Genomic DNA, 26,499 nt, shown 5'->3' with positions numbered 1-26,499 from the left:
CAAACAGCTCGACTGAGCTGCTTATCACGTCAAGACATCGCAAAGCTCTACGCTGCGAGGTGCGGTGACTGTAATGAAATGCGGCAGCCAATTTGCGCACAGCAAGCTCCCACACACAGCAATGTGATAATGACCCAGATCATCTGTTTCAGTGATGTTGGTCAAGGGATAAATATTGGCCCCAGGACACCGGGGAGAACTCCCCTGCTCTTCTTCCAATAGTGGTCCCGGGATCTTTTACATCCACCCGAGAGGGCAGACAGGGCCTCGGTTTAACGTCTCATCAGAAAGACGGTCCCTCCGACAGTGCGGCACTCCCTCAGTACCGCCCCTCCGACAGCGCGGCACTCCCACAGTACCGCCCCTCCGACAGCGCGGCACTCCCTCAGTACTGCCCCTCCGACAGTGCGGCACTCCCTCAGTACTGCCCCGCCTACAGTGCGGCACTCCCTCAGTACTGCCCCTCCGACAGCGCAGTACGGCGCTCCCTCAGTACCGCCCCTCCGACAGCGCAGTACGGCGCTCCCTCAGTACTGCCCCTCCGACAGCGCAGTACGGCGCTCCCTCAGTACCGCCCCTCCGACAGCACAGTACGGCGCTCCCTCAGTACTGCCCCTCCGACAGCACAGTACGGCGCTCCCTCAGTACTGCCCCTCCAACAGCGCAGTGCGGTGCTCCCTCAGTACCGCCCCTCCGACAGCGCAGTGCGGTGCTCCCTCCGTACTGCCCCTCCAACAGCGCAGTGCGGCGCTCCCTCAGTACAGGCGCCGGGAATGTTGGGGCTCGGGTCTCGGGAGTGGGACTTGAACCCACGACCTTCTGTCTCACAGGCAGGTGTGCTGCCCACTGAGCCACAGCTGACACTCTTAAAAGCCTAGAGAGATTGAGTGAGTCGGCAAGAGGGAGATATGTCTATTGTCTGCACAGCAGTGAGACAGGGTTATTGCTAGTCATTAGTGTGTGTGTGTGTGTGTTTGTGAATAACGCAGTGAAGCAAAGCAACACCACAAACAGCGAGCTTGCGAGATATGCTTCATTGAGACATGCGTACATTTTTCCACTAAAGGTGTTATTTTTCTGCAAAAATCACCCAGGTACTTCTCTCTGAAATTTCCCCCCCATCTGCGCCTACAAAAGATGATGTGAATGTTTTTATCTTTTTCCAGTCTGAGGGCGATTGGAGTTTGCGGGGGTCTGTGTGTGGGTTTTTTTGCTTTCGAGACCCCTGTGCTAAAACTGTTATAGAGACATCAACCTCTGAATGAATAATGTGGGTTTTTACCGAACATCCTTTATTGCAAGCGGGTTGGTGTCTGAGAGTAAGGAAGTCCTGCTACAGTTATACAGGGCCCTGGTGAGACCGCACAGTTCTGGTCTCCTTACCTAAGGAAGGATATACTGGCCATAGAGGGAGTGCAGCGAAGGTTCACCAGACTGATTCCTGGGATGGGCGGGGATTGTCCTATGAGGAGAGATTGAGCAGACTGGGCCGATATTCTCTGGAGTTTAGAAGAATGAGAGGGGATCCCATTGAAACACACACAATACTTCCAGGGCTTGACAGGGTAGATGCAGGGAGGGTGTTTCCCCCCGGGGCTGGGGAGTCTAGAACCAGGGCTCACAGTCTCAGGATAAGGGGTCGGCCATTTAGGACGGAGATGAGAAGGGATTTCTTCACTCAGAGGGGGGTGAATCTTTGGGATTCTCTGCCCCAGAGGGCCGTGGGAGGCTCAGTCTTCGAGGCCGAGATCGGGAGATTTTTGGATATTAAGGGAATCGAGGGATCGGGCGGGAAAGTGGGGTTGAGGTCGAAGGTCAGCCGCGACCTGATTGGATGGCGGAGCAGGCTCGAGGGGCCGAATGGCCGACTCCTGCTCCGATTTCTTACGCTCTTACATCCCAATGCACATCCCGTTGCAAGATGCCTCCGCTTTATGGCGTGCAGGAAGACAGAGCGGCCATTTTCTGCACAGGAAGATCCCACCAATAGAACAGTGACCAATGAGCGGCTGGCTTCTGCCTGTTGTTTGAATTGGTGGCGTCTGTACCGATTGCCTCCTGACTGTCCTCGTGCCTTCCGTAACCTTCAGCACGCCCAAAACTCGGCTGCCCCGTGTCCTAACTCGCACCAAGTCCCACTCACCCATCACCCCCTGTGCTCGCTGCCCCGTGTCCTAACTCACACCCAGTCCCGCTCACCCATCACCCCCTGTGCTCGCTGCCCCGTGTCCTAACTCACACCCAGTCCCGCTCACCCATCACACCCTGTGCTCACTGACCCCGTGTCCTAACTCGCACCGAGTCCCACTCACCCATCACCCCCTGTGCTCACTGCCCCATGTCCTAACTCACACCCAGTCCCACTCACCCATCACCCCCTGTGCTCACTGACCCCGTGTCCTAACTCGCACCCAGTCCCACTCACCCATCACCCCCTGTGCTCACTGCCCCGTGTCCTAACTCGCACCCAGTCCCACTCACCCATCACCCCCTGTGCTCACTGCCCCGTGTCCTAACTCGCACCCAGTCCCGCTCACCCATCACCCCCTGTGCTCACTGCCCCGTGTCCTAACTCGCACCGAGTCCCACTCACCCATTACCCCCTGTGCTCACTGACCCCGTGTCCTAACTCGCACCCAGTCCCACTCACCCATCACCCCCTGTGCTCACTGACCCCGTGTCCTAACTCACACCCAGTCCCACTCACCCATCACCCCCTGTGCTCACTGTCCCCGTGTCCTAACTCACACCGAGTCCCACTCACCCATCACCCCCTGTGCTCACTGACCCCGTGTCCTAACTCACACCGAGTCCCGCTCACCCATCACCCCCTGTGCTCACTGACCCCGTGTCCTAACTCGCACCCAGTCCCACTCACCCATCACCCCCCGTGCTCACTGACCCGTGTCCTAGCTCACACCGAGTCCCACTCACCCATCACCCCCTGTGCTCACTGCCCCGTGTCCTAACTCGCACCGAGTCCCACTCACCCATCACCCCCTGTGCTCGCTGCCCCGTGTCCTAACTCACACCCAGTCCCACTCACCCATCACCCCCTGTGCTCGCTGCCCCGTGTCCTAACTCACACCCAGTCCCACTCACCCATCACCCCCTGTGCTCACTGACCCCATGTCCTAACTCACACCCAGTCCCGCTCACCCATCACCCCCTGTGCTCACTGACCCCGTGTCCTAACTCGCACCCAGTCCCACTCACCCATCACTCCCTGTGCTCACTGCCCCCGTGTCCTAACTCGCACCCAGTCCCGCTCACCCATCACCCCCTGTGCTCACTGCCCCGTGTCCTAACTCACACCCATTCCCGCTCACCCATCACCCCCTGTGCTCGCTGCCCTGTGTCCTAACTCACACCCAGTCCCACTCACCCATCACCCCCTGTGCTCGCTGCCCCGTGTCCTAACTCACACCCAGTCCCACTTACCCATCACCCCCTGTGCTCACTGCCCCGTGTCCTAACTCACACCCAGTCCCACTCACCCATCACCCCCTGTGCTCTCTGCCCCGTGTCCTAACTCGCACCCAGTCCCGCTCACCCATCACCCCCTGTGCTCACTGCCCCGTGTCCTAACTCACACCGAGTCCCGCTCACCCATCACCCCCTGTGCTCACTGCCCCGTGTCCTAACTCACACCGAGTCCCGCTCACCCATCACCCCCTGTGCTCACTGCCCCGTGTCCTAACTCACACCCAGTCCCACTCACCCATCACCCCCTGTACTCACTGCCCCGTGTCCTAACTCGCACCGAGTCCCGCTCACCCATCACCCCCTGTGCTCACTGCCCCGTGTCCTAACTCGCACCGAGTCCCACTCACCCATCACCCGCTGTGCTCACTGCCCCCGTGTCCTAACTCACACCCAGTCCCACTCACCCATCACCCCCTGTGCTCACTGCCCCCGTGTCCTAACTCACACCCAGTCCCACTCACCCATGACCCCCTGTGCTCACTGCTCCGTGTCCTAACTCACACCGAGTCCCACTCACCCATCACCCCCTGTGCTCACTGCCCCGTGTCCTAACTTGCACCCAGTCCCACTCACCCATCACCCCCTGTGCTCACTGCCCCGTGTCCTAACTCACACCCAGTCCCACTCACCCATGACCCCCTGTGCTCACTGCTCCGTGTCCTAACTCACACCGAGTCCCACTCACCCATCACCCCCTGTGCTCACTGCCCCGTGTCCTAACTTGCACCCAGTCCCACTCACCCATCACCCCCTGTGCCCATTGACCTACATTGGCTAACCGGTCCGGCAACGCCTCGATTTTAAAATTTTCCATCCTCGTGTTCAAAACCCTTCTCGCCCTCCCCTCACTATCTCTGTAACCCCCCTCCAGCCCCTACACCCCTCCCTATCTCTGTAACCTCCTCCAGCCCCTACATCCCTCCCTATCTCTGTAACCCCCTCCAGCCCCTACACCCCTCCCTATCTCTGTAACCCCCTCCAGCCCCTACACCCCTCCCTATCTCTGTAACCCCCTCCAGCCCCTACACCCCTCCCTATCTCTGTAACCCCCTCTAGCCCCTACACCCCTCCCTATCTCTGTAACCCCCTCCAGCCCTTACACCCCTCCCCATCTCTGTAACCCCCTCCAGCTCCTACACCCCTCCGAGATCTCTGCGCTCCTCCAATTCTGCCCTCTTGCCCATCCCCCGATTCCCATCGCTCCACCATCGGTGGCCGTGCCTTCAGCTGCCTGGGCCCCAAGCTCTGGAACTCCCTCCCTAAACCTCTCCGCCTCTCTCTCCTCCTTCAAGACGCTCCTTAAAACCCACCTCTCTGACCCAGCTTTTGGTCGCCTGTCCCAATATCTCCGTATGTGGCTCGGGGTCAGAGTGTGTCTGATTTACGCCCCTGTGAAGCACCCCGGGAGGTTTTACTACGCTCAAAGCGCTGCGTATCAATGCACTGAGCGTTGCTTTGGGATTGGGAGCAATGGTTTGTCCTGTGCAGAGGGCTGGCAGGCCAGAGGCGGAGGGATGCGTGGGTCAGGGCAGAAGGTGTTCGACAGGCCATCACTGCTGAAGGTTAAACCTGTCTCACACGGCGGTGGCATTTGGGTTTTTCTGCAGCCTCGAGTTGCAAAGCGCTGAGGAGCAGCGATTAATCTCACCGCAAAGGTGAACTCTCTAGCCGTGTCTCTGCACTCACATGGCACATCCTGCCCCGTACAGCTCGTCTCCCGCCTCTCCAACCTCTCTCTCTCGCTCTCTCTCTCCGCTCTCGCTGGCTCTCAGCAACGTAACATTCTCCTTAAAGACCCCCCCCCACCACTCCATCCCAAAGGGAAGCGAAGACTTGCATGCAACACACCCCCACCCTTTATCCAGGTCTCCCTTCAGGATAAAAAAAAGAAAGCATTGCATTTATATAGCGCCTTTCACCACCACCGGACGTCCCACAGCGCCTCACAGCCAATGAAGTACTATCGGAGTGCGCTCACTGTTGTAATGTGGGAAACGCCAATTAGCGCACAGCAAGCTCCCACACACAGCGATGTGATAATGACCCAGATCGTCGGTTTTAGTGATGTTGGTCGAGGGATAAATATTGGCCCCAGGACACCGGGGAGAACTCCCCCTGCTCTTCTTCCAATAGTGGCCCCGGGATCTTTTACATCCACCCGAGAGGGCAGACGGGGCCTCGGTTTAACGTCTCATCCGAAAGATGGCCCCTCCGACAGTGCGGCGCTCCCTCAGTACTGCCCCTCCGACAGTGCGGCGCTCCCTCAGTACTGCCCCTCCGACAGTACGGCATTCCCTCAGTACTGCCCCTCCGACAGTGCGGCACTCCCTCAGTACTGCCCCTCCGACAGTGCGGCACTCCCTCAGTACTGCCCCTCCGACAGTGCGGCACTCCCTCAGTACTGCCCCTCCGACAGTGCGGCACTCCCTCAGTACTGCCCCTCCGACAGTGCGGCACTCCCTCAGTACTGCCCCTCCGACAGTGCAACACTCCCTCAGTACTGCCCCTCCGACAGTGCGGCGCTCCCTCAGTACTGCCCCTCCGACAGTGCGGCACTCCCTCAGTACTGCCCCCCCGACAGTGCGGCGCTCCCTCAGTACTGCCCCTCCGACAATGCGGCTCTCCCTCAGTACTGCCCCCCCGACAGTGCGGCGCTCCCTCAGTACTGCCCCTCCGACAGTGCGGCGCTCCCTCAGTACCGCCCCTCCGACAGTGCGGCACTCCCTCAGTACCGCCCCTCCGACAGTGCGGCGCTCCCTCAGTACTGCACCTCCGACAGTGCGGCACTCCCTCAGTACCGCCCCTCCGACAGTGCGGCACTCCCTCAGTACTGCCCCTCCGACAGTGCGGCCCTCCCTCAGTACTGCCCCTCCGACAGTGCGGCACTCCCTCAGTACCGCCCCTCCGACAGTGCGGCACTCCCTCAGTACTGCCCCTCCGACAGTGCGGCTCTCCCTCAGTACTGCCCCTCCGACAGTGCGGCGCTCCCTCAGTACCGCCCCTCCGACAGCGCGGCTCTCCCTCAGTACTGCCCCTCCGACAGTGCGGTGCTCCCTCAGTACTGCCCCTCCGACAGTGCGGCGCTCCCTCAGTACTGCCCCTCCGACAGCGCGGCGCTCCCTCAGTACTGCCCCTCCGATAGTGCGGCGCTCCCTCAGTACTGCCCCTCCGACAGTGCGGCGCTCCCTCAGTACTGCCCCTCCGACAGTGCAACACTCCCTCAGTACTGCCCCTCCGACAGTGCGGTGCTCCCTCAGTACTGCCCCTCCGACAGTGCGGCTCTCCCTCAGTACTGCCCCTCCGACAGTGCGGCGCTCCCTCAGTACCGCCCCTCCGACAGCGCGGCTCTCCCTCAGTACTGCCCCTCCGACAGCGCGGCGCTCCCTCAGTACTGCCCCTCCGACTGTGCGGCGCTCCCTCAGTACTGCCCCTCCGACAGCGCGGCGTTCCCTCAGTACTGCCCCTCCGATAGTGCGGTGCTCCCTCAGTACTGCCCCTCCGACAGTGCGGCGCTCCCTCAGTACTGCCCCTCCGACAGTGCGCCGCTCCCTCAGTACTGCCCCTCCGACAGTGCGGCTCTCCCTCAGTACTGCCCCCACTACAGTGTGGCGCTCCCTCAGTACTGCCCCTCCGACAGTGCGGCTCTCCCTCAGTACTGCCCCTTCGACAGTGCGGCGCTCCCTCAGTACTGCCCCTCCGACAGTGCAACACTCCCTCAGTACTGTCCCTCCGACAGTGCGGCTCTCCCTCAGTACTGCCCCCCCGACAGTGCGGCGCTCCCTCAGTACTGCCCCTCCGACAGTGCGGTGCTCCCTCAGTGCTGCCCCTCCGACAGTGCAACACTCCCTCAGTACTGCCCCTCCGACAGTGCGGTGCTCCCTCAGTACTGCCCCTCCGACAGTGCAACACTCCCTCAGTACTGTCCCTCCGACAGTGCGGCGCTCCCTCAGTACTGTCCCTCCGACAGTGCGGCGCTCCCTCAGTACTGCCCCTCCGACAGTGCGGCACTCCCTCAGTACTGTCAGTATGTCAGCAATGGCTCAGTGTGTAGCACACTCACCTCGGAGTGAGAAGGTTGTGGGTTTAAGGCCCACTCCAGAAACTTGAGCACATAAATCTCGGCTGATATTCCTAGTGCTGTACTGAGGGAGCGCCGCACTGTCGGAGGGGCAGTACCGAGGGAGCACCGCACTGTCGGAGGGGCAGTACTGAGGGAGCTCCGCACTGTCGGAGGGGCAGTACTGAGGGAGCACCGCACTGTCGGAGGGGCAGTACTGAGGGAGCACCGCACTGTCGGAGCGGCAGTACCGAGGGAGCGCCGCACTATCGGAGGGGCAGTAGTGAGGGAGTGCCGCACTGTCGGAGGGGCAGTACTGAGGGAGCACCGCACTGTCGGAGGGGCAGTACTGAGGGAGCGCCGCACTGTTGGAGGGGCAGTACTGAGGGAGCGCCGCACTGTCGGAGGGGCAGTACTGAGGGAGCGCAGCACTGTCGGAGGGGCAGTACTGAGGGAGCGCCGCACTGTCGGAGGGGCAGTACTGAGGGAGCGCCGCACTGTCGGAGGGGCAGCACTGAGGGAGCGCCGCACTGTCGGAGGGGCAGTACTGAGGGAGCGCCGCACTGTCGGAGGGGCAGTACTGAGGGAGCGCCGCATTGTCGGAGGGGCAGTACTGAGGGAGCCCCGCACTGTCGGAGGTGCCGTCTTTCGGATGAGACGTTAAACCGAGGCCCCGTCTGCCCTCTCGGGTGGATGTAAAAGATCCCGGGGCCACTATTGGAAGAAGAGCAGGGGGAGTTCTCCCCGGTGTCCTGGGGCCAATATTTATCCCTCGACCAACATCACTAAAACAGATGATCTGGGTCATTATCACATCGCTGTGTGTGGGAGCTTGCTGTGCGCTAATTGGCATTTCCCACATTACAACAGTGAGCGCACTCCGATAGTACTTCATTGGCTGTGAGGCGCTGTGGGACGTCCGGTGGTGGTGAAAGGCGCTATATAAATGGCAGTTTATTCTGTTCCTCTTCCTCAACCTCTCCTCCTTCCTTCTACATCAGCCCCGCTCACCCCAGCAGGGCTGTGTACAGGAGGTAATCCCCTCCACTCCCCTCCCCTCGTCCCCCACCACCTTCCCTCCCCTTCCCCTCCCTTTCCCGGGGGCAGCTCAAACCCATTGTGACCTCCCATCCATCACCGTTACTTAGATCCAGCAATCCACTTCCTCCCAGTGCACACACACCCACGTTCCCCACCACACTGAACTGCACCTGTCGTTCACCACCCAGGGTCGCTCTCCTTCCCTCCCTCCGTCTCTTCCCCCCCCCCACTCTCTCTCTCCCCCTCTCTCTCTCTCTCTCCCCCTCTCTCTCTCCCTCCCTCTCTCTCCCCCCCTCTCTCTCTCCCCCCCTCTCTCGCTCTCCCCTGTCTCTCACTCGCTCTCGCCCCTCACTCTCTCCCCCACTTCTGTCTCTCTCCCCCCCTCTCTCTCTACCTCCCTCTCTCTCTACCTACCTCCCTCTCTCTCTCTCCCCCCCTCTCTCTCTCCCCCCCTCTCTCTCTCACCCCCTCTCTCTCTACCACCCTCTCTCTCTCACCCCCTCTCTCTCTAACACCCTCTCTCTCTCTCTCTCCCCCTCTCTCTCTACCCCCCTTCTCCCTTTCCCCCTCTTCTCTCTCTCTCCCCTTCTCTCTCTCCCCCTCTCGCTCTCTCTCCCCCTCTCTCTCTCTCTCTCTCTCCCCTCTCTCTCTCTACCTCCCCTCTCTCTCTCCCCCTCTCTCTCTCCCCTCCCCCCCTCTCTCTCTCTCCCCTCCCGCCTTGCTGACCCATTTAGCTCAGTGCCAACAACAGCCTGCATTTAAATTGAGCCTGTGAGAAAGAAAACGTCCCAGGGTGCTTCACAGGAGGGTAAATCAAGCACACTCTGACACTGAGCCACAGAAGGAGATACTGGGACAGGTTTCAAGAAGTCTCCGAAGGTGGAGAGCTTTACATAAGAAATAGGAGCAGGAGTCGGCCATTCGGCCCCTCGAGTGCTCCGCCATTTAATACGATCATGGCTGATCTGATCATGGACTCAGCTCCACTTCCCCGCCCGCTCCCCATAAACCTTCACTCCCTTATTGCTCAAAAATCTGTCTATCTCCACATTAAATATATTCACTGTCCCAGCCTCCACAGCTCTCTGGGGCAGAGAATTCCACAGATTTACAACCCTCTGAGAGAAGAAATTCCTCCTCATCTCAGTTTTAAATGGGCGGCCCCTTATTCTAAGACCATGCCCCCTAGTTCTAGTCTCCCCCATCAGTGGAAACATCCTCTCTGCATCCACCTTGTCGAGCCCCCTCATAATCGTATATGTTTCGATAAGATCACCTCTCATCCTTCTGAATTCCAATGAATGCAGGCCCAACCTCCTCAACCTTTCCTCATCTCCGGACTCAACCGAGTGAACCTTCTCTGAACTGCCTCCAAAGCAAGTATATCCTTTCGTAAATACGGAAACCAAAACTGCACGCAGTACTCCAGGTGTGGCCTCACCAATACCCTGTATAACTGGAGCAAGACTTCCCTGCTTTTATACTCCATCCCCCTTTGCAATAAAGGCCAAGATACCATTGGCCTTCCTGATCACTTGCTGTACCTGCATACTATCCTTTTGTGTTGCATGCACAAGTAACCCCCAGGTCCCGCTGTACTGCGGCACTCTGCAATCTTTCTCCGTTGAAATAATAATTTAAAGGAGGAGAGAGAGAGGCGGAGAGGTTTAGGGAGGGAGTTCCAGAGCTTGGGGCCCAGGCAGCTGAAGGCACGGCCACCGATGGTGGAGCGATGGGAATCGGGGGATGGGCAAGAGGGCAGAACTGGGGGGAGCGCAGAGATCGGGGAGGGGGTGGTCGGGTTAGCCGAGAGTTCTTGGGCCTGACAAAGCTGTTTCTTGTTCAAATGTTTGACTGGCGACGGGGGAGGTGTGGAGGCGACGAGCAATAGCACGAGCTGGTGCCGGGAAAGTGGCTGCTGAAGTCAGCAGTTTCCTCCCGTGGGAGGAGAGGGCTCCTGACCTTCTCGAGCTGCGGGCCCCCTCCCCTCCCGCCCTCGCTCGGAGGGGAGGGGACGGGACTGCCCTGCCGATGGCGCGGCCCCCGCTGTGACCTTTCGGCCCGTTTCCTCACTGGCCAGAGGCCGCCGGCGAGAGATTCTTCAAACGTGGTCTGCCACACCTCCCCGGCACCCGTCCCCGGCCCAGCAATAAAATATCCCTTGACCAACATCACTAAAACAGACGATCCGGGTCATTATCACATCGCTGTGTGTGGGAGCTTGCTGTGCGCAAATTGGCGTTTCCCACATTGCAACAGTGAGCGCGCTCCGAAAGTACTTCATCGCCTGTGAGGCGCTGTGGGACGTGCGGTGGTCGTGAAAGGCGCTATATAAATGCAAGCTTTCTTTTCTTACTGCCACAAACCCCCCCCCCCAGCACCACCCACCGACCCACTTTCCATCGGCTAGGACCCCCTCCCCCCAGCCCCATTCACTATCTCCGACACCTGCGCAATTCACTCCGCTCCCCGACCAACGACATCTCCGACTGTCGTCTGCAAGCGCGCTGGGAGGATGCTGAGCACCCCACAGCAACCACAGCGACCCCAGCACTTTCCATTCGCTCAGCCTTTCACTTCCGACAGCCGCTGCGTGTGTTCTGCTGGGGCCCCCAGGCCCCGCTTCACATCCTCTCCGCTTCCCCAGCACACTGATACACACCGACTCTCACTGGGGTACGGGTCCCTCACACACTGACTCTCACTGGGGTACGGGTCCCACACACACTGACTCTCACTGGGGTACAGTCCCTCACACACTGACTCTCACTGGGGTACGGGTCCCACACACACTGACTCTCACTGGGGTACGGGTCCCACACACACTGACTCTCACTGGGGTACGGGTCCCACACACACTGACTCTCACTGGGGTGCAGTCCCACACACACTGACTCTCACTGGGGTACAGTCCCACACACACTGACTCTCACTGGGGTACGGGTCCCACACACACTGACTCTCACTGGGGTACAGTCCCACACACACTGACTCTCACTGGGGTACGGGTCCCACACACACTGACTCTCACTGGGGTACAGTCCCACACACACTGACTCTCACTGGGGTACGGGTCCCACACACACCGACTCTCACTGGGGTACGGGTCCCACACACACGGACTCTCACTGGGGTACGTGTCCCACACACACTGACTCTCTCTGGGGTACGGGTCTGACACACACTGACTCTCACTGGGGTACAGTCCCACACACACAGACTCTCACTGGGGTACGGGTCCCACACACACTGACTCTCACTGGGGTACGGGTCCCACACACACTGACTCTCACTGGGGTGCGGGTCCCACACACACCGACTCTCACTGGGGTACGGTCCCACACACACCGAGTCTCACTGGGGTACAGTCCCACACACACTGACTCTCACTGGGGTATGTTTTCCACACACACTGACTCTCACTGGGGTACAGTCCCACACACACTGACTCTCACTGGGGTACGGGTCCCACACACACTGACTCTCACTGGGGTACAGTACCACACACACTGACTCTCACTGGGGTATGTTTTCCACACACACTGACTCTCACTGGGGTACAGTTCCACACACACTGACTCTCACTGGGGTACGGGTCCCACACACACTGATTCTCACTGGGGTACGGGTCCCACACACACTGACTCTCACTGGGGTACAGGTCCCACACACACTGACTCTCACTGGGGTACAGTCCCACACACACTGACTCTCACTGGGGTACAGTCCCACACACACTGACTCTCACTGGAGTACAGTCCCACACACACTGACTCTCACTGGGGTACAGTCCCACACACACTGACTCTCACTGGGGTACGGGTCCCACACACACCTACTCTCACTGGAGTACAGTTCCACACACACTGACTCTCACTGGGGTACAGTCCCACACACACTGACTCTCACTGGGGTACGGGTCCCACACACACTGACTCTCACTGGAGTACAGTCCCACACACACTGACTCTCACTGGAGTACAGTTCCACACACACTGACTCTCACTGGGGTACAGGTCCCACACACACTGACTCTCACTGGGGTACAGTTCCACACACACTGACTCTCACTGGGGTACAGTCCCACACACACCGACTCTCACTGGGGTACAGTACCACACACACTGACTCTCACTGGGGTACGGGTCCCACACACACCGACTCTCACTGGGGTACGGGTCCCACACACACTGACTCTCACTGGGGTACGGGTCCCACACACACTGACTCTCACTGGGGTACGGGTCCCACACACACTGACTCTCACTGGGGTACGGGTCCCACACACACTGACTCTCACTGGGGTACGGGTCCCACACACTGACTCTCACTGGGGTACGGGTCCCACACACACTGACTCTCACTGGGGTACGGGTCCCACACACACTGACTCTCACTGGGGTACGGGTCCCACACACTGACTCTCACTGGGGTACGGGTCCCACACACACTGACTCTCACTGGGGTACGGGTCCCACACACACCGACTCTCACTGGGGTACAGTCCCACACACACTGACTCTCACTGGGGTACAGTCCCACACACACTGACTCTCACTGGGGTACGGGTCCCACACACACTGACTCTCACTGGGGTACGGGTCCCACACACACTGACTCTCACTGGGGTACGGGTCCCACACACACCGACTCTCACTGGGGTACGGGTCCCACACACACTGAATCTCACTGGGGTACGGGTCACACACACACTGACTCTTACTGGGGTACCGTCCCACACACACTGACTCTCACTGGGGTACGGGTCACACACACATTGACTCTCACTGGGGTACGGGTCCCACACACACTGACTCTCACTGGGGTACAGTCCCACACACAACGACTCTCACTGGGGTACGGGTCCCACACACACTGACTCTCACTGGGGTACGGGTCCCACACACACTGACTCTCACTGGGGTACGGGTCCCATACACACTGACTCTCACTGGGGTATGGGTCCCACACACTCTGACTCTCACTGGGGTACAGTCCCACACACACTGACTCTCACTGGGGTACAGTCCCACACACATTGACTCTCACTGGGGTACAGTCCCACACACACCAACTCTCACTGGGTTACGGGTCCCACACACACTGACTCTCACTGGGGTACAGTCTCACACACACTGACTCTCACTGGGGTACGGGTCCCACACACACTGACTCTCACTGTGGTACAGTCCCACACACACTGACTCTCACTGGGGTACGGGTCCCACACACACTGACTCTCACTGGGGTGCGGGTCCCACACACACTGACTCTCACTGGGGTACAGTCCCACACACACTGACTCTCACTGGGGTACAGTCACACACACACCAACTCTCATTGGGGTACGGGTCCCACACACACTGACTCTCACTGGGGTACGGGTCCCACACACACTGACTCTCACTGGGGTACGGGTCCCACACACACTGACTCTCACTGGGGTACGGGTCCCACACACACCGACTCTCACTGGGATACGTTTCCCACACACACTGACTCTCACTGGGGTACGGGTCCCACACACACTGACTCTCACTGGGGTACAGTCCCACACACACTGACTCTCACTGGGGTAAAGTCCCACACACACTGACTCTCACTGGGATACGGGTCCCACACACACCTACTCTCACTGGGGTACGGGTCCCACACACACTGACTCTCACTGGGGTACGGTTCCCACACACACTGACTCTCACTGGGATACGGGTCCCACACACACCTACTCTCACTGGGGTACGGGTCCCACACACACTGACTCTCACTGGGGTACGGGTCCCACACACACTGACTCTCACTGGGATACGGGTCCCACACACACCTACTCTCACTGGGGTACGGGTCCCACACACACTGACTCTCACTGGGGTACGGGTCCCACACACACTGACTCTCACTGGGGTACAGTCCCACACACACCGACTCTCACTGGGGTACAGTCCCACACACACTGACTCTCACTGGGATACGGGTCCCACACACACCTACTCTCACTGGGATACGTGTCCCACACACACTGATTCTCACTGGGGTACAGTCCCACACACACTGACTCTCACTGGGGTACAGTTCCAACACACTGACTCTCACTGGGGTATAGTCCCACACACACTGACTCTCACTGGGGTATGGGTCCCACACACACAGACTCTCACTGGGGTACAGTCCCACAGACACCGACTCTCACTGGGGTACGGGTCCCACACACACCGACTCTCACTGGGGTACCGTCCCACACACACCGACTCTCACTGGGGTACGGGTCCCACACACACCGACTCTCACTGGGGTACAGTCCCACACACACTGACTCTCACTGGGGTACGGGTCCCACACACACTGACTCTCATTGGGGTACAGTCCCACACACACTGACTCTCACTGGGGTACAGTCCCACACACACTGACTCTCACTGGGGTACAGTCCCACACACACTGACTCTCACTGGGGTACAGTCCCACACACACTGAATCTCACTGAGGTACAGTCCCACACACACTGACTCTCACTGGGGTACAGTCCCACACACACCGACTCTCACTGGGGTACAGTCCCACACACACTGACTCTCATTGGGGTACAGTCCCACACACACTGACTCTCACTGGGGTACAGTCCCACACACACTGACTCTCACTGGGGTACAGTCCCACACACACTGACTCTCACTGGGGTACAGTCCCACACACACCGACTCTCACTGGGGTACGGGTCCCACACACACCGACTCTCACTGGGGTACGGGTCCCACACACACTGACTCTCATTGGGGTACAGTCCCACACACACTGACTCTCACTGGGGTACAGTCCCACACACACCGACTCTCACTGGGGTACGGGTCCCACACACACTGACTCTCACTGGGGTACGGGTCCCACACACACTGACTCTCACTGGGGTACAGTCCCACACACACTGACTCTCACTGGGGTACAGTCCCACACACACTGACTCTCACTGGGGTACAGTCCCACACACACAGACTCTCATTGGGGTACAGTCCCACACACACCGACTCTCACTGGGGAACTGTGGAGTTTACGGGTGACCCCTGTTGTCAAACATTAGCGGTTGATTGACAGGGTCCTGGTTATCCCAGGAAGTGGAAGTGTGTTTTGTGGGATGGAGGCGGGCGGGGGCAGGGGAGAGGACGGGCGAGTGTCGCCCTGGTTGTACAGGAAGCCTCGTTGTTTGCCAACATCCTTCCCCGCGTGAGTGAATGTTTACCAGCTCGGCTGAACTGAGTCTTCCGCCTGTTGTCTTTCTCAAGTGTCCAGTTCCAGCCATGGAATTCATTAACCCTCGTGTGCTGAAATATAGAAACATAGAAAATAGGTGCAGGAGTAGGCCATTCGGCCCTTCTAGCCTGCACCGCCATTCAATGACTTCATGGCTGAACATGTAACTTCAGTACCCCATTCCTGCTTTCTCGCCATACCCCTTGATCCCCCTAGTAGTAAGGACTACATCTAACTCCTTTCTGAATATATTTAGTGAATTGGCCTCAACAACTTTCTGTGGTAGAGAATTCCACAGGTTCACCACTCTCTGAGTGAAGAAGTTTCTCCTCATCTCTGTCCTAAATGGCTTACCCCTTATCCTTAGACTGTGACCCCTGGTTCTGGACTTCCCCAACATCGGGAACATTCTTCCTGCATCTAACCTGTCCTGCATCTCGCAGTGGACTCTGTCCCTCAGACCCCTTTCCCCTCTTTCTCCTGAAGGCATTGACTCCGAGAGAGTTTGAAATAGGCCATTCCTCCCATCAAACTTTGCCCCTCCAGTCTAAATGGGATCAGGGACGGTGCAGATACACAAACCACTAAATGTAATGATGCAGGTTCATAGAAAAACCAAACCAAGCATTGGGGTTCAATCCTGGAGGTTCTAGTCTCCATATCCCACACTGGGAGTTACTGTGCACAGTTCTGGTCTCTATATCCCACACTGGGAGTTACTGTGCACAGTTCTGGTCTCTATATCCCACACTGGGAGTTACTGTGCACAGTTCTGGTCTCTATATCCCACACTGGGAGTTACTGTGCACAGTTAAGGTCTCTATATCCCACACTGGGAGTTACTGTGCACCGTTCTGGTCTCTATGTCCCACACTGGGAGTTACTGTGCACAGTTCTGGTCTCTATATCCCACACTGGGAGTTACTGTGCACAGTTAAGGTCTCTATATCCCACACTGGGAGTTACTGTGCGCAGTTCTGGTCTCCATATCTCACACTGGGAGTTACTGTGCACAGTTCTGGTCTCTATATCCCACACTGGGAGTTACTGTGCGCAGTTCTGGTCTCTATATCCCACACTGGGAGTTACTGTGCACCGTTCTGGTCTCCATATCCCACACTGGGAGTTACTGTGCACAGTTCTGGTCTCTATATCCCACACTGGGAGTTACTGTGCACAGTTCTGGTCTCCATATCCCACACTGGGAGTTACTGTGCACAGTTCTGGTCTCCATATCCCACACTGGGAGTTACTGTGCACAGTTCTGGTCTCCATATCAGGAGAGATTGAACAGGCTGGGTCTGTTTTCTCAAGAAAAGAGAAGGTTGAAGGGTGACCTCATTAATTTTTTTTTAATTATGAAGGGGGTTCGATGGGGTAGACGTAGAGAATGTTCCCCCTTGTGGGGAACTGGGGGCCACCAATATCAGACAGTCACTGATAAACCCAATGGGAAATTCAGGAGAAACTTCTTTACCCCGAGAGCGGTGAGAATGTGGAACTCGCTGCCACAGGGAGGGGTTGAGGTGAATAGTATCGATGTATTTAAGGGGAGGCTGGATAAACACACGGGGGAGAGAGGGATAGAAGGATGGGGTGATGGGGGGGAGATGGAGAGGGGTGGGAGGGGGCTGGTGTGGGGCATAAACCCCGGCACGGAGCGGTGGGGCATAAACCCCGGCACGGAGCGGTGGGTCATAAACCCCGGCACGGAGCGGTGGGGCATAAACCCCGGCACGGAGCGGTGGGGCATAAACCCTGGCACGGAGCGGTGGGGCATAAACCCCGGCACGGAGCGCTGGGTCATAAACCCCGGCACGGAGCGGTGGGGCATAAACCCCGGCACGGAGCGGTGGGACATAAACCCCGGCACGGAGCGGTGGGGCCCAGTGGCCTGTGTCTGGGCCGTACACTCAATGTCACTCTATCTAACTCTTCCACCAGAGCTCTCTGACCTTTTTATATAGCTCCCCGTGAGCGCAGTTTGCTGCGATGAATTGGAAGCGGAGCGTTTGCTGATCCAATATTGAGTCATGCAGCCCGGCCAAGAGCCAGACAGAAACCCCACTGTCTTTCGCTGATTGAGTCGGTCACACGGCCCCCTCTCGTGATCTGCCGGCCTGCCCGCTAATGGTGAGCCCACAGAGAGGGAGGGTGGGGCTCGGGCTGGGGGCTGTCGCCCTGGCCCAGGCGCACAGCAAGAGGCAACACCGCCACTCTCTCTCAACCTTTAACCCCGCCACCCCCTCCCCCGATAGTAAATAGCTGAACACACATCGCACACACTTTTCTCACAAGTGCGGCCTTCCTGTGGGGCGACTTTGGGTTGGTGTGTGCGTGGGGCACTCGGGCTTTTCTGCGCCCCCCCCTCCCGAAAAAAAAGACAGACTCGCATTTATATAGCGCCTATCACGAGCACAGGACGGCCCAAAACACTTCACAGCCAATGAAGTACTATTTTTTTTGGAGTGCGCTCACTGTTGTAATGTGGGAAACGCCAATTTGCGCACAGCAAGCTCCCACACACAGCGATGTGATAATGACCCAGATCATCTGTTTTAGTGATGTTGGTCGAGGGATAAATATTGGCCCCAGGACACCGGGGAGAATTCCCCTGCTCTTCTTCCAATAGTGGCTCTGGGATCTTTTACATCCACCCGAGAGGGCAGACGGGGCCTCGGTTTAACGTCTCATCCGCAAGACGGCCCCTCCGACAGTGCGGCGTTCCCTCAGTACTGCCCCTCCGACAGTGCGGCGCTCCCTCAGTATTGCCCCTCCGACAGTGCGGCACTCCCTCAGTACCGTCCCTCCGACAGTGCGGCGCTCCCTCAGTACTGCCCCTCCGACAGTGCGGCGCTCCCTCAGTACTGTCCCTCCGACAGTGCGGCGCTTCCTCAGTACTGCCCCTCCGACAGTGCGGCGCTCCCTCAGTACTGTCCCTCCGACAGTGCGGCGCTTCCTCAGTACCGCCCCTCCGACAGTGCGGCACTCCCTCAGTACTGCCCCTCCGACAGTGCGGCGCTCCCTCAGTACCGCCCCTCCGACAGTGCGGCGCTCCCTCAGTACCACCCCTCCGACAGTGCGGCGCTCCCTCAGTACCGCCCCTCCGACAGTGCGGCGCTCCCTCAGTACCGCCCCTCCGACATTGCGGCGCTCCCTCAGTACTGCCCCTCCGACAGTGCGGCGCTCCCTCAGTACCACCCTTCCAACAGTGCGGCGCTCCCTCAGTACCGCCCCTCCGACAGTGCGGCGCTCCCTCAGTACTGCCCCTCCGACAGTGCGGCGCTCCCTCAGTACCGCCCCTCCGACAATGCGGCACTCCCTCAGTACCACCCCTCCGACAGTGCGGCGCTCCCTCAGTACTGCCCCTCCGACAGTGCGGCGCTCCCTCAGTACCGCCCCTCCGACAATGCGGCACTCCCTCAGTACCGCCCCTCCGACAGTGCGGTGCTCCCTCAGTACTGCCCCTCCGACAGTGCGGCGCTCCCTCAGTACTGCCCCTCCGACAGTGCGGCACTCCCTCAGTACTGCCCCTCCGACAGTGCGGCGCTCCCTCAGTACCGCCCATCCGACAGTGCGGCGCTCCCTCAGTACCGCCCCTCCGACAGTGCGGCGCTCCCTCAGTACCGCCCCTCCGACAGTGCGGCGCTCCCTCAGTACTGCCCCTCCGACAGTGCGGCACTCCCTCAGTACTGCCCCTCCGACAGCGCGGTCTGTCAGGGCTCAGTTCCCCACCAGACTGAACCTGTCTGGGAGTAGGGATTGAGGCCTAACACCTGTTCAGTTGGCTGAAGCCTTTTCGGCCTCAACAAATCCCCACTCCAGCTGACGGGAGAGGTTTTGCTGAGTGTGGAAGGACCCAGCGACGGGGAAGGTGTTTCCGGCCAAGCCATGTCTTGCATTGGATGCTCTTGTTTCCTGTTTATGATACAACAGCCCCTTAGTGTTACATCCTGGATAATCCAAGCGGGCTCCTCAAAATAGGCCTGGAGCTAATTTTAGCGAAGGCCGACAGAGTTTTCCTGAAACCTCTCCAATAAGAAACATTCACAACTCAATCCCAGCACGCTATGAGGTTTTTTATCTCCCCTTCCACTCCTCGCCTGCAGCTGCCGGTATAGCTTCCATCATCAACAACTTGCATTTATATATCGCATGTCCCCACCACCGGACGTCCCACAGCGCCTCACAGCCAATGAAGTGCTTTTGGAGTGCGCTCACTGTTGTAATGTGCGAAACGCCTATTTGCGCACAGCAAGCTCCCACACACAGCAATGTGATAATGACCCAGATCATCTGTTTTAGTGATGTTGGTCGGTTTTAAGGAGCATCTTAAAGGAGGAGAGAGAGGCGGAGAGGTTTAGGGAGGGAGTTCCAGAGCTTGGGGCCCAGGCAGCTGAAGGCACGGACACCGATGGTGGAGCGATGGAAATCGGGGGATGGGCAAGCGGCCAGAATTGGAGGAGCGCAGAGATAGGGAGGGGTGTAGGGGCTGGAGGACGTTACAGAGATAGGGAGGGGTGTAGGGGCTGGAGGACGTTACAGAGATAGGGAGGGGTGTAGGGGCTGGAGGACGTTACAGAGATAGGGAGGGGTGTAGGGGCTGGAGGGGGTTACAGAGATAGGGAGGGGTGTAGGGGCTGGAGGATGTTACAGAGATAGGGAGGGGTGTAGGGGCTGGAGGGGGTTACAGAGAAAGGGAGGGGTGTAGGGGCTGGAGGACGTTACAGAGATAGGGAGGGGTGTAGGGGCTGGAGGGGGTTACAGAGATAGGGAGGGGTGTAGGGGCTGGAGGACGTTACAGAGATAGGGAGGGGTGTAGGGGCTGGAGGGGGTTACAGAGATAGGGAGGGGTGTAGGGGCTGGAGGACGTAACAGAGATAGGGAGGGGTGTAGGGGCTGGAGGAGGTTTCGGAGATAGGGAGGGGTGTAGGGCTGGAGGAGGTTACAGGGAGAGGGGGGTGTAGGGCTGGAGGAGGTTACAGAGATAGGGAGGGGTGTAGGCTGGAGGAGGTTACAGAGATAGGGAGGGGTGTAGGGGCTGGAGGAGGTTACAGAGATAGGGAGGGGGGTAGGGGCTGGAGGTGGTTACAGAGATAGGGAGGGGTGTAGGCTGGAGGAGGTTACAGAGATAGGGAGGGGTGTACGTGCTGGAGGGGTTTACAGAGATAGGGAGGGGTGTTGGGGCTGGAGGAGGTTAAAGAGATAGGGATGGGTGTAGGGGCTCGAGGAGGTTACAGAGATAGGGAGGGGTGTACGGGCTGGAGGTGACAAAGATTTGGAGAGGTGTAGGAGCTGGAGGAAGTAACAGAGATCGGGAGGTGTGTAGGGGCTGGAGGGGATTATCGAGATAGGAAGGGGTGTAGGGGCTGGAGGAGGTTACAGAGATAGGGAGGGGTGTAGGGGCTGGAGGGGATTGCAGAGATAGGGAGGGGTGTAGAGGCTGGAGGAGGTTTCGGAGACAGAGGGATGTAGAGCTGGAGGAGGTGAAGAGATAGCAAGGGATGTAGGGGCTGGAGGGGGTTACAGAGATAGGGAGGGGTGTAGGGGCTGGAGGAGGTTACAGAGATAGGGAGGGGTGTGGGGGCTGGAGGAGGTTACAGAGATAGGGAGGGGTGTAGGGACTGGAGGTGGTTACTGAGATAGGGAAGGGTGTAAGGGCTGGAGGAGGTTACAGAGATAGGGAGGGGTGTAGGGGCTGGAGGAGGTTACAGAGATAGGGAGGGGTGCAGGGCCTGGAGGTTACAGAGATAGGGAGGGGTGTAGGGGCTGGAGGAGGTTACAGAGATAGGGAGGGGTGTAGGGGCTGGAGGAGGTTTCGGAGACAGAGAGGGGTGTAGAGGCTGGAGGAGGTTACAGACATAGGGAGGAGTGTAGGGGCTGGAGGAGGTTACAGAGAGAGGGGGGTGTAGGGCTGGAGGAGGTTACAGATATAGGGAGGGGTATAGGGGCTGGAGGGGTTTACAGAGATAGGGAGGGGTTTAGAGGCTGGAGGAAGTTACAGAGATAGGGAGGGTGTAGGGGCTGGACGGGTTTACAGAGATAGGGAGGGGTGTAGGGGCTGGAGGAGATTATCGAGTAGGGAGGGGTGTAGGGGCTGGAGGAGGTTACAGAGATAGGCATGGTGTAGGGGCTGGAGGGGATTATCGAGATAGGGAGGGGTGTAGGGGCTGGAGGAGGTTACAGAGATAGCGAGGGGTGTAGGGGCTGGAGGTGGTTACAGAGATAGGGAGGGGTGTAGGGGCTGGAGGTGGTTACAGTGATAGCGAGGGGCTGGAGGGGGTTACAGAGATAGGGAGGGGTGTAGGGGCTGGAGGTGGTTACAGTGATAGCGAGGGGTGTAATTGCTGGAGGAAGTTACAGACATAGGGAGTGGTGTAGGGGTTGGAGGAGGTTACAGAGGTAGGGAGGGGTGTAGAGGTTGGAGGAGGTTAGGGATAGGGAGGGGTGTAGGGACTGGAGGTGATTACAGAGATAGCGAGGGGTGTAGGTGCTGGAGGAAGTTACAGAGATAGGGAGTGGTGTAGGGGCTGGAGGGGGTTACTGAGATAGGGAGGGGTGTAGGGGCTGGAGGAGGTTACAGAGATAGGGAGGGGTGTAGGGGCTGGAGGAGGTTACAGAGATAGGGAGGGGTGTAGGGGCTGGAGGAGGTTACAGAGATAGGGAGGGGTGTAGGGGCTGGAGGAGGTTACTGAGATAGGGAGGGGTGTAGGGGCTGGAGGACGTTACAGAGATAGGGAGGGGTGTAGGGGCTGGAGGACGTTACAGAGATAGGGAGGGGTGCAGGGGCTGGAGGAGGTTACAGAGATAGGGAGGGGTGTAGGGGCTGGAGGGGCTTACAGAGATTGGGAGGGGTTTAGAGGCTGGAGGAAGTTACAGAGATAGGGAGGGGTGTAGCGGCTGGAGGGGTTTACAGAGATAGGGAGGGGTGTAGGAGCTGGAGGGGATTATCGAGATAGGGAGGGGTGTAGGGGCTGGAGGAGGTTACAGAGATAGGCAGGGTGTAGGGGCTGGAGGGGATTATCGAGATAGGGAGGGGTGTAAGGGCTGGAGGAGGTTTTGGAGACAGAGAGGGGTGTAGAGCTGGAGAAGGTTACAGAGATAGCGAGTGGTGTAGGGGCTGGAGGTGATTACAGAGATAGGGAGGGGTGTATGGGCTGGAGGAGGTTACAGAGATAGGGAGCGGTGTAGGGGCTGGAGGGGGTTACAGAGATAGGGAGGGGTGTAGGGGCTGCAGGAGGTTACAGAGATAGGGAGGGGTGTAGGGGCTGGAGGAGGTTACAGAGATAGGGAGGGGTGTAGGGGCTGGAGGGGGTTACAGAGATAGGGAGGGGTGTAGGGGCTGGAGGGGGTTACAGAGATAGGGAGGGGTGTAGGGGCTGCAGGAGGTTACAGAGATAGGGAGGGGTGTAGGGGCTGGAGGGGGTTACAGAGATAGGGAGGGGGGACGAGGAGGGAATTGATCATGAGGATGGAGAATTTTGAAATCGAGGCGTTGCTGGACCGGGAGCCAATGTAGGTCAGCGAGCACAGGGGGTGATGGGTGAGCGGGACTGGGTGCGAGTTAGGACATGGACCGGGGCAGTGGGGGGGCGCCGTGGGAGTTTGGGATGAGCTGATGGTTACGGAGGGTGGAACGTGGGAGGCCAGCCACGAGAGTGTTGGAGCAGTTGGCAGTCTGGAGGGGAGAGAGGCACGGATGAGGGTTTCGGCAGCGGAAGAGCTGAGGCAGGAGAGTGTTGATGGAGACGGGGGAAGGTAGAGAGGTGGGTGAAAATTCTAGCGAGGGATATGAACCCGGGATGAGAACCATGAGAGATCGGGGAATGTACGGTGTTCAGAGGGACCTGGGGGTCCTTGTACATCAATCACTGAAAGTTAACCTGCAGGTACAGCAAGTGATTCAGAAAGCAAATGGTACGTTGGCCTTTATTACAGGAGGGTTTGAGTATAAGAGTAAAGACGTCTTACTGCAGTTATACAGGGCCCTGGTGAGACCACACCTGGAGTATTGTGCACAGTTCTGGTCTCCTTACCCAAGGAAGGATATACTGGCCACAGAGGGAGTGCAGCGAAGGTTCACCAGACTGATTCCTGGGATGGGGGGATTGTCCTATGAGGAGAGATTGAGCAGACTAGGCCGATATTCTCTGGAGTTTAGAAGAATGAGAGGGGATCCCATTGAAACACGCACAATACTTACAGGGCTTGACAGGGTAGATGCAGGGAGGGTGTTTCCCCCCGGGGCTGGGGAGTCTAGAACCAGGGCTCACAGTCTCAGGATAAGGGCTCGGCCATTTAGGACGGAGATGAGGAGGAATTTCTTCACTCAGAGGGGGGTGAATCTGTGGAATTCTCTGCCCCAGAGGGCCGTGGGAGGCTCAGTCTTCGAGGCCGAGATCGGGAGATTTTTGGATATTCAGGGAATCGAGGGATCGGGCGGGGAAAGTGGGGTTGAGGTCGAAGGTCGGCCGCGATCTGATTGGATGGCGGAGCAGGCCCGAGGGGCCGAATGGCCGGACTCCTGCTCCTGATTCTTGTGTTCCCCTCCCCCCGAGGAGCTGAGGTTTAACGGGACTGCGCTGCCTCTCAGTTTCCAGACTGCGGACTTTACGGATTGCACCGCGATCAGCTTCTGCTCTTCCGCCACGAGCTGGACTCAAAGAACATCCTCCAGAGGCTGCTGTCTGACGATGTCATCCACGAGGGGGACCTAGTGGAAGTGGTCTTAACAGGTGAGTAGTTGGCCACGGTGTTGACCTGTCTGCGGGGGGGGCGGTGGGGGTGAGGGGGGTGAGCGAGTCGACAGTCAGGGCTTGGGTGTGATCACCCCATGGTTGAATTGCCTGGCTCGCACGTGAAGATTGATCCACAGAGCCACAGCGAGAGCCAGCGCCTGCAGGATAGGAGGGTCGAATCCGTGATGGGGGTGTGTGACCATGGGCTGTGGGATGGGATTAACGTTAGCGTCCTCGACCAGACCAACATCCCCAGCATCGAAGCACTGACCACACTCGATCAGCTCCGCTGGGCAGGGCCACATTGTCCGCATGTCCCCCAGACACGAGACTCCCAAAGCAAGCGCTCCACTCGGAACTCCTTCACGGCAAACGAGCCAAAGGTGGGCCAGAGGAAACGTTACAAGGGACCACCCTCAAAGCCTCCCTGATAAAGCGCAACATCCCCCACCGACACCTGGGAGTCCCTGGGCCCAAAGCCCAGTCCGCCCTAAGTGGAGGAAGTGCATCCGGGAGGGCGCTGAGCACCTCGAGTCTCGTCGCCGAGAGCGTGCAGAAACCAAGCGCAGGCAGCGGAAGGAGCGTGCGGCAAACCTGTCCCACCCACCCCTTCCCTCAACGACTGTCTGTCCCACCTGTGACAGGGACTGTGGTTCTCGTATTGGGCTGTTCAGCCACCTAAGGACTCATTGTAAGAGTGGGAGCAAGTCTTCCTCGATTCCGAGGGACTGCCTGTGATGAGGATGAGAGTCCATGATAGGGGAGAATACGCATGGGCTGTGGGAGGCGATGAAATGGGTGGGTGGAGTCGGTGATCGGGGCGAGTGTCCATGGGGTATATATGAAACGTATCAGATTATGAGGGGGGCTGGACAGGGTGGATGCAGAGAGGATGTTTCCCCCTCGTGGGGGAGACTAGAACTAGGGGGCATAGTCTCAGAATAAGGGGCCGCCCATTTAAGACGGAGATGAGGAGGAATGTCTTCTCTCAGAGGGTTGTAAATCTGTGGAATGCTCTGCCTCAGAGAGCTGTGGGGGCTGGGTCATTGAATATATTTAAGGTGGAGATAGACAGATTTTTGAGCGATAAGGGAGTGAAGGGTTGTGGGGAGCGGGCGGGGAGGTGGAGCTGAGGCCATGATCGGATCAGCCATGATCGTATTAAATGGCGGAGCAGGCTCGAGGGGCCGAATGTCCGACTCCTGCTCCTATTTCCGGTGGGTGTGGGAGGAGATTTTCTCGGTCGCTGTGCACGTTCTGACCTTTGACTTTTGGCTTTCCCCCCCCCCCTCAGGCTCCACTTCAATCGGCAGGAGTGATATCCGACCACATGAGCTGTACGTCCATTCCTATCGGGCGCCGGCTTTCTGCAACTACTGCGGCGAGATGCTGTGGGGCCTGGTACGGCAAGGCCTCAAGTGCAAAGGTAGGCCGAAGCCTCGCCGGTCGTCGCCCCGGCAACGGGCAGGCCACCCGCCCTCCCCAAGCAACGGGCGTGACGAGATCGTTCCCCCGGCCCTCCGCGTGTGGCGGTGTCATCCCATAACATTAGAAATAGGAGCAGGAGCAGGCCATTCGGCCCCTCGAACCTGCTCCGCCATTTAATACGATCATGGCTGATCCGATCATGGACTCAGGTCCACTTCCCTGCCCGCCCCCTTATTCCCTTATAGAAACATAGAAACAGAGAAAATAGGTGCAGGAGTAGGCCATTCGGCCCTTCGAGCCTGCACCGCCATTCAATCAGATCATGGCTGATCATTCCCTCAGGATCCCTTTCCCGCTTTCTCTCCAATCTCCTTGATCCCCTTAACCGTAAGGGCCATATCTAACTCTCTCTTGAATATATCCAATGAACTGGCCTCAACAACTCTCTGCGGCAGGGAATTCCACAGGTTCACCACTCTCTGGGTGAAGAAGTTTCTCCTCATC

At 58.5% G+C, this 26,499-nt stretch overlaps 1 protein-coding gene across 1 annotated transcript in view; it reads left to right on the top strand.

Moving 5' to 3' along the window:
* Window positions 1-26,499, top strand: part of LOC139239417 (serine/threonine-protein kinase D3-like) — a 65,347-nt gene that overhangs the window by 5,893 nt on the left and 32,955 nt on the right. Inside the window, exons 2-3 of the mRNA XM_070868127.1 lie at window positions 24,423-24,564; window positions 25,862-25,993. Of these exons, the coding sequence (XP_070724228.1) occupies window positions 24,423-24,564; window positions 25,862-25,993 (274 nt within the window). The remainder of the gene's footprint in view (window positions 1-24,422; window positions 24,565-25,861; window positions 25,994-26,499) is intronic.

The sequence above is a fragment of the Pristiophorus japonicus genome, chromosome 27 (genome assembly GCF_044704955.1).
Source record: "Pristiophorus japonicus isolate sPriJap1 chromosome 27, sPriJap1.hap1, whole genome shotgun sequence".
NCBI lineage: Eukaryota > Metazoa > Chordata > Chondrichthyes > Pristiophoridae > Pristiophorus > Pristiophorus japonicus.
Note: the sequence above shows the minus strand (reverse complement) of the source record. Positions and strands in the feature narration are given on the sequence as shown.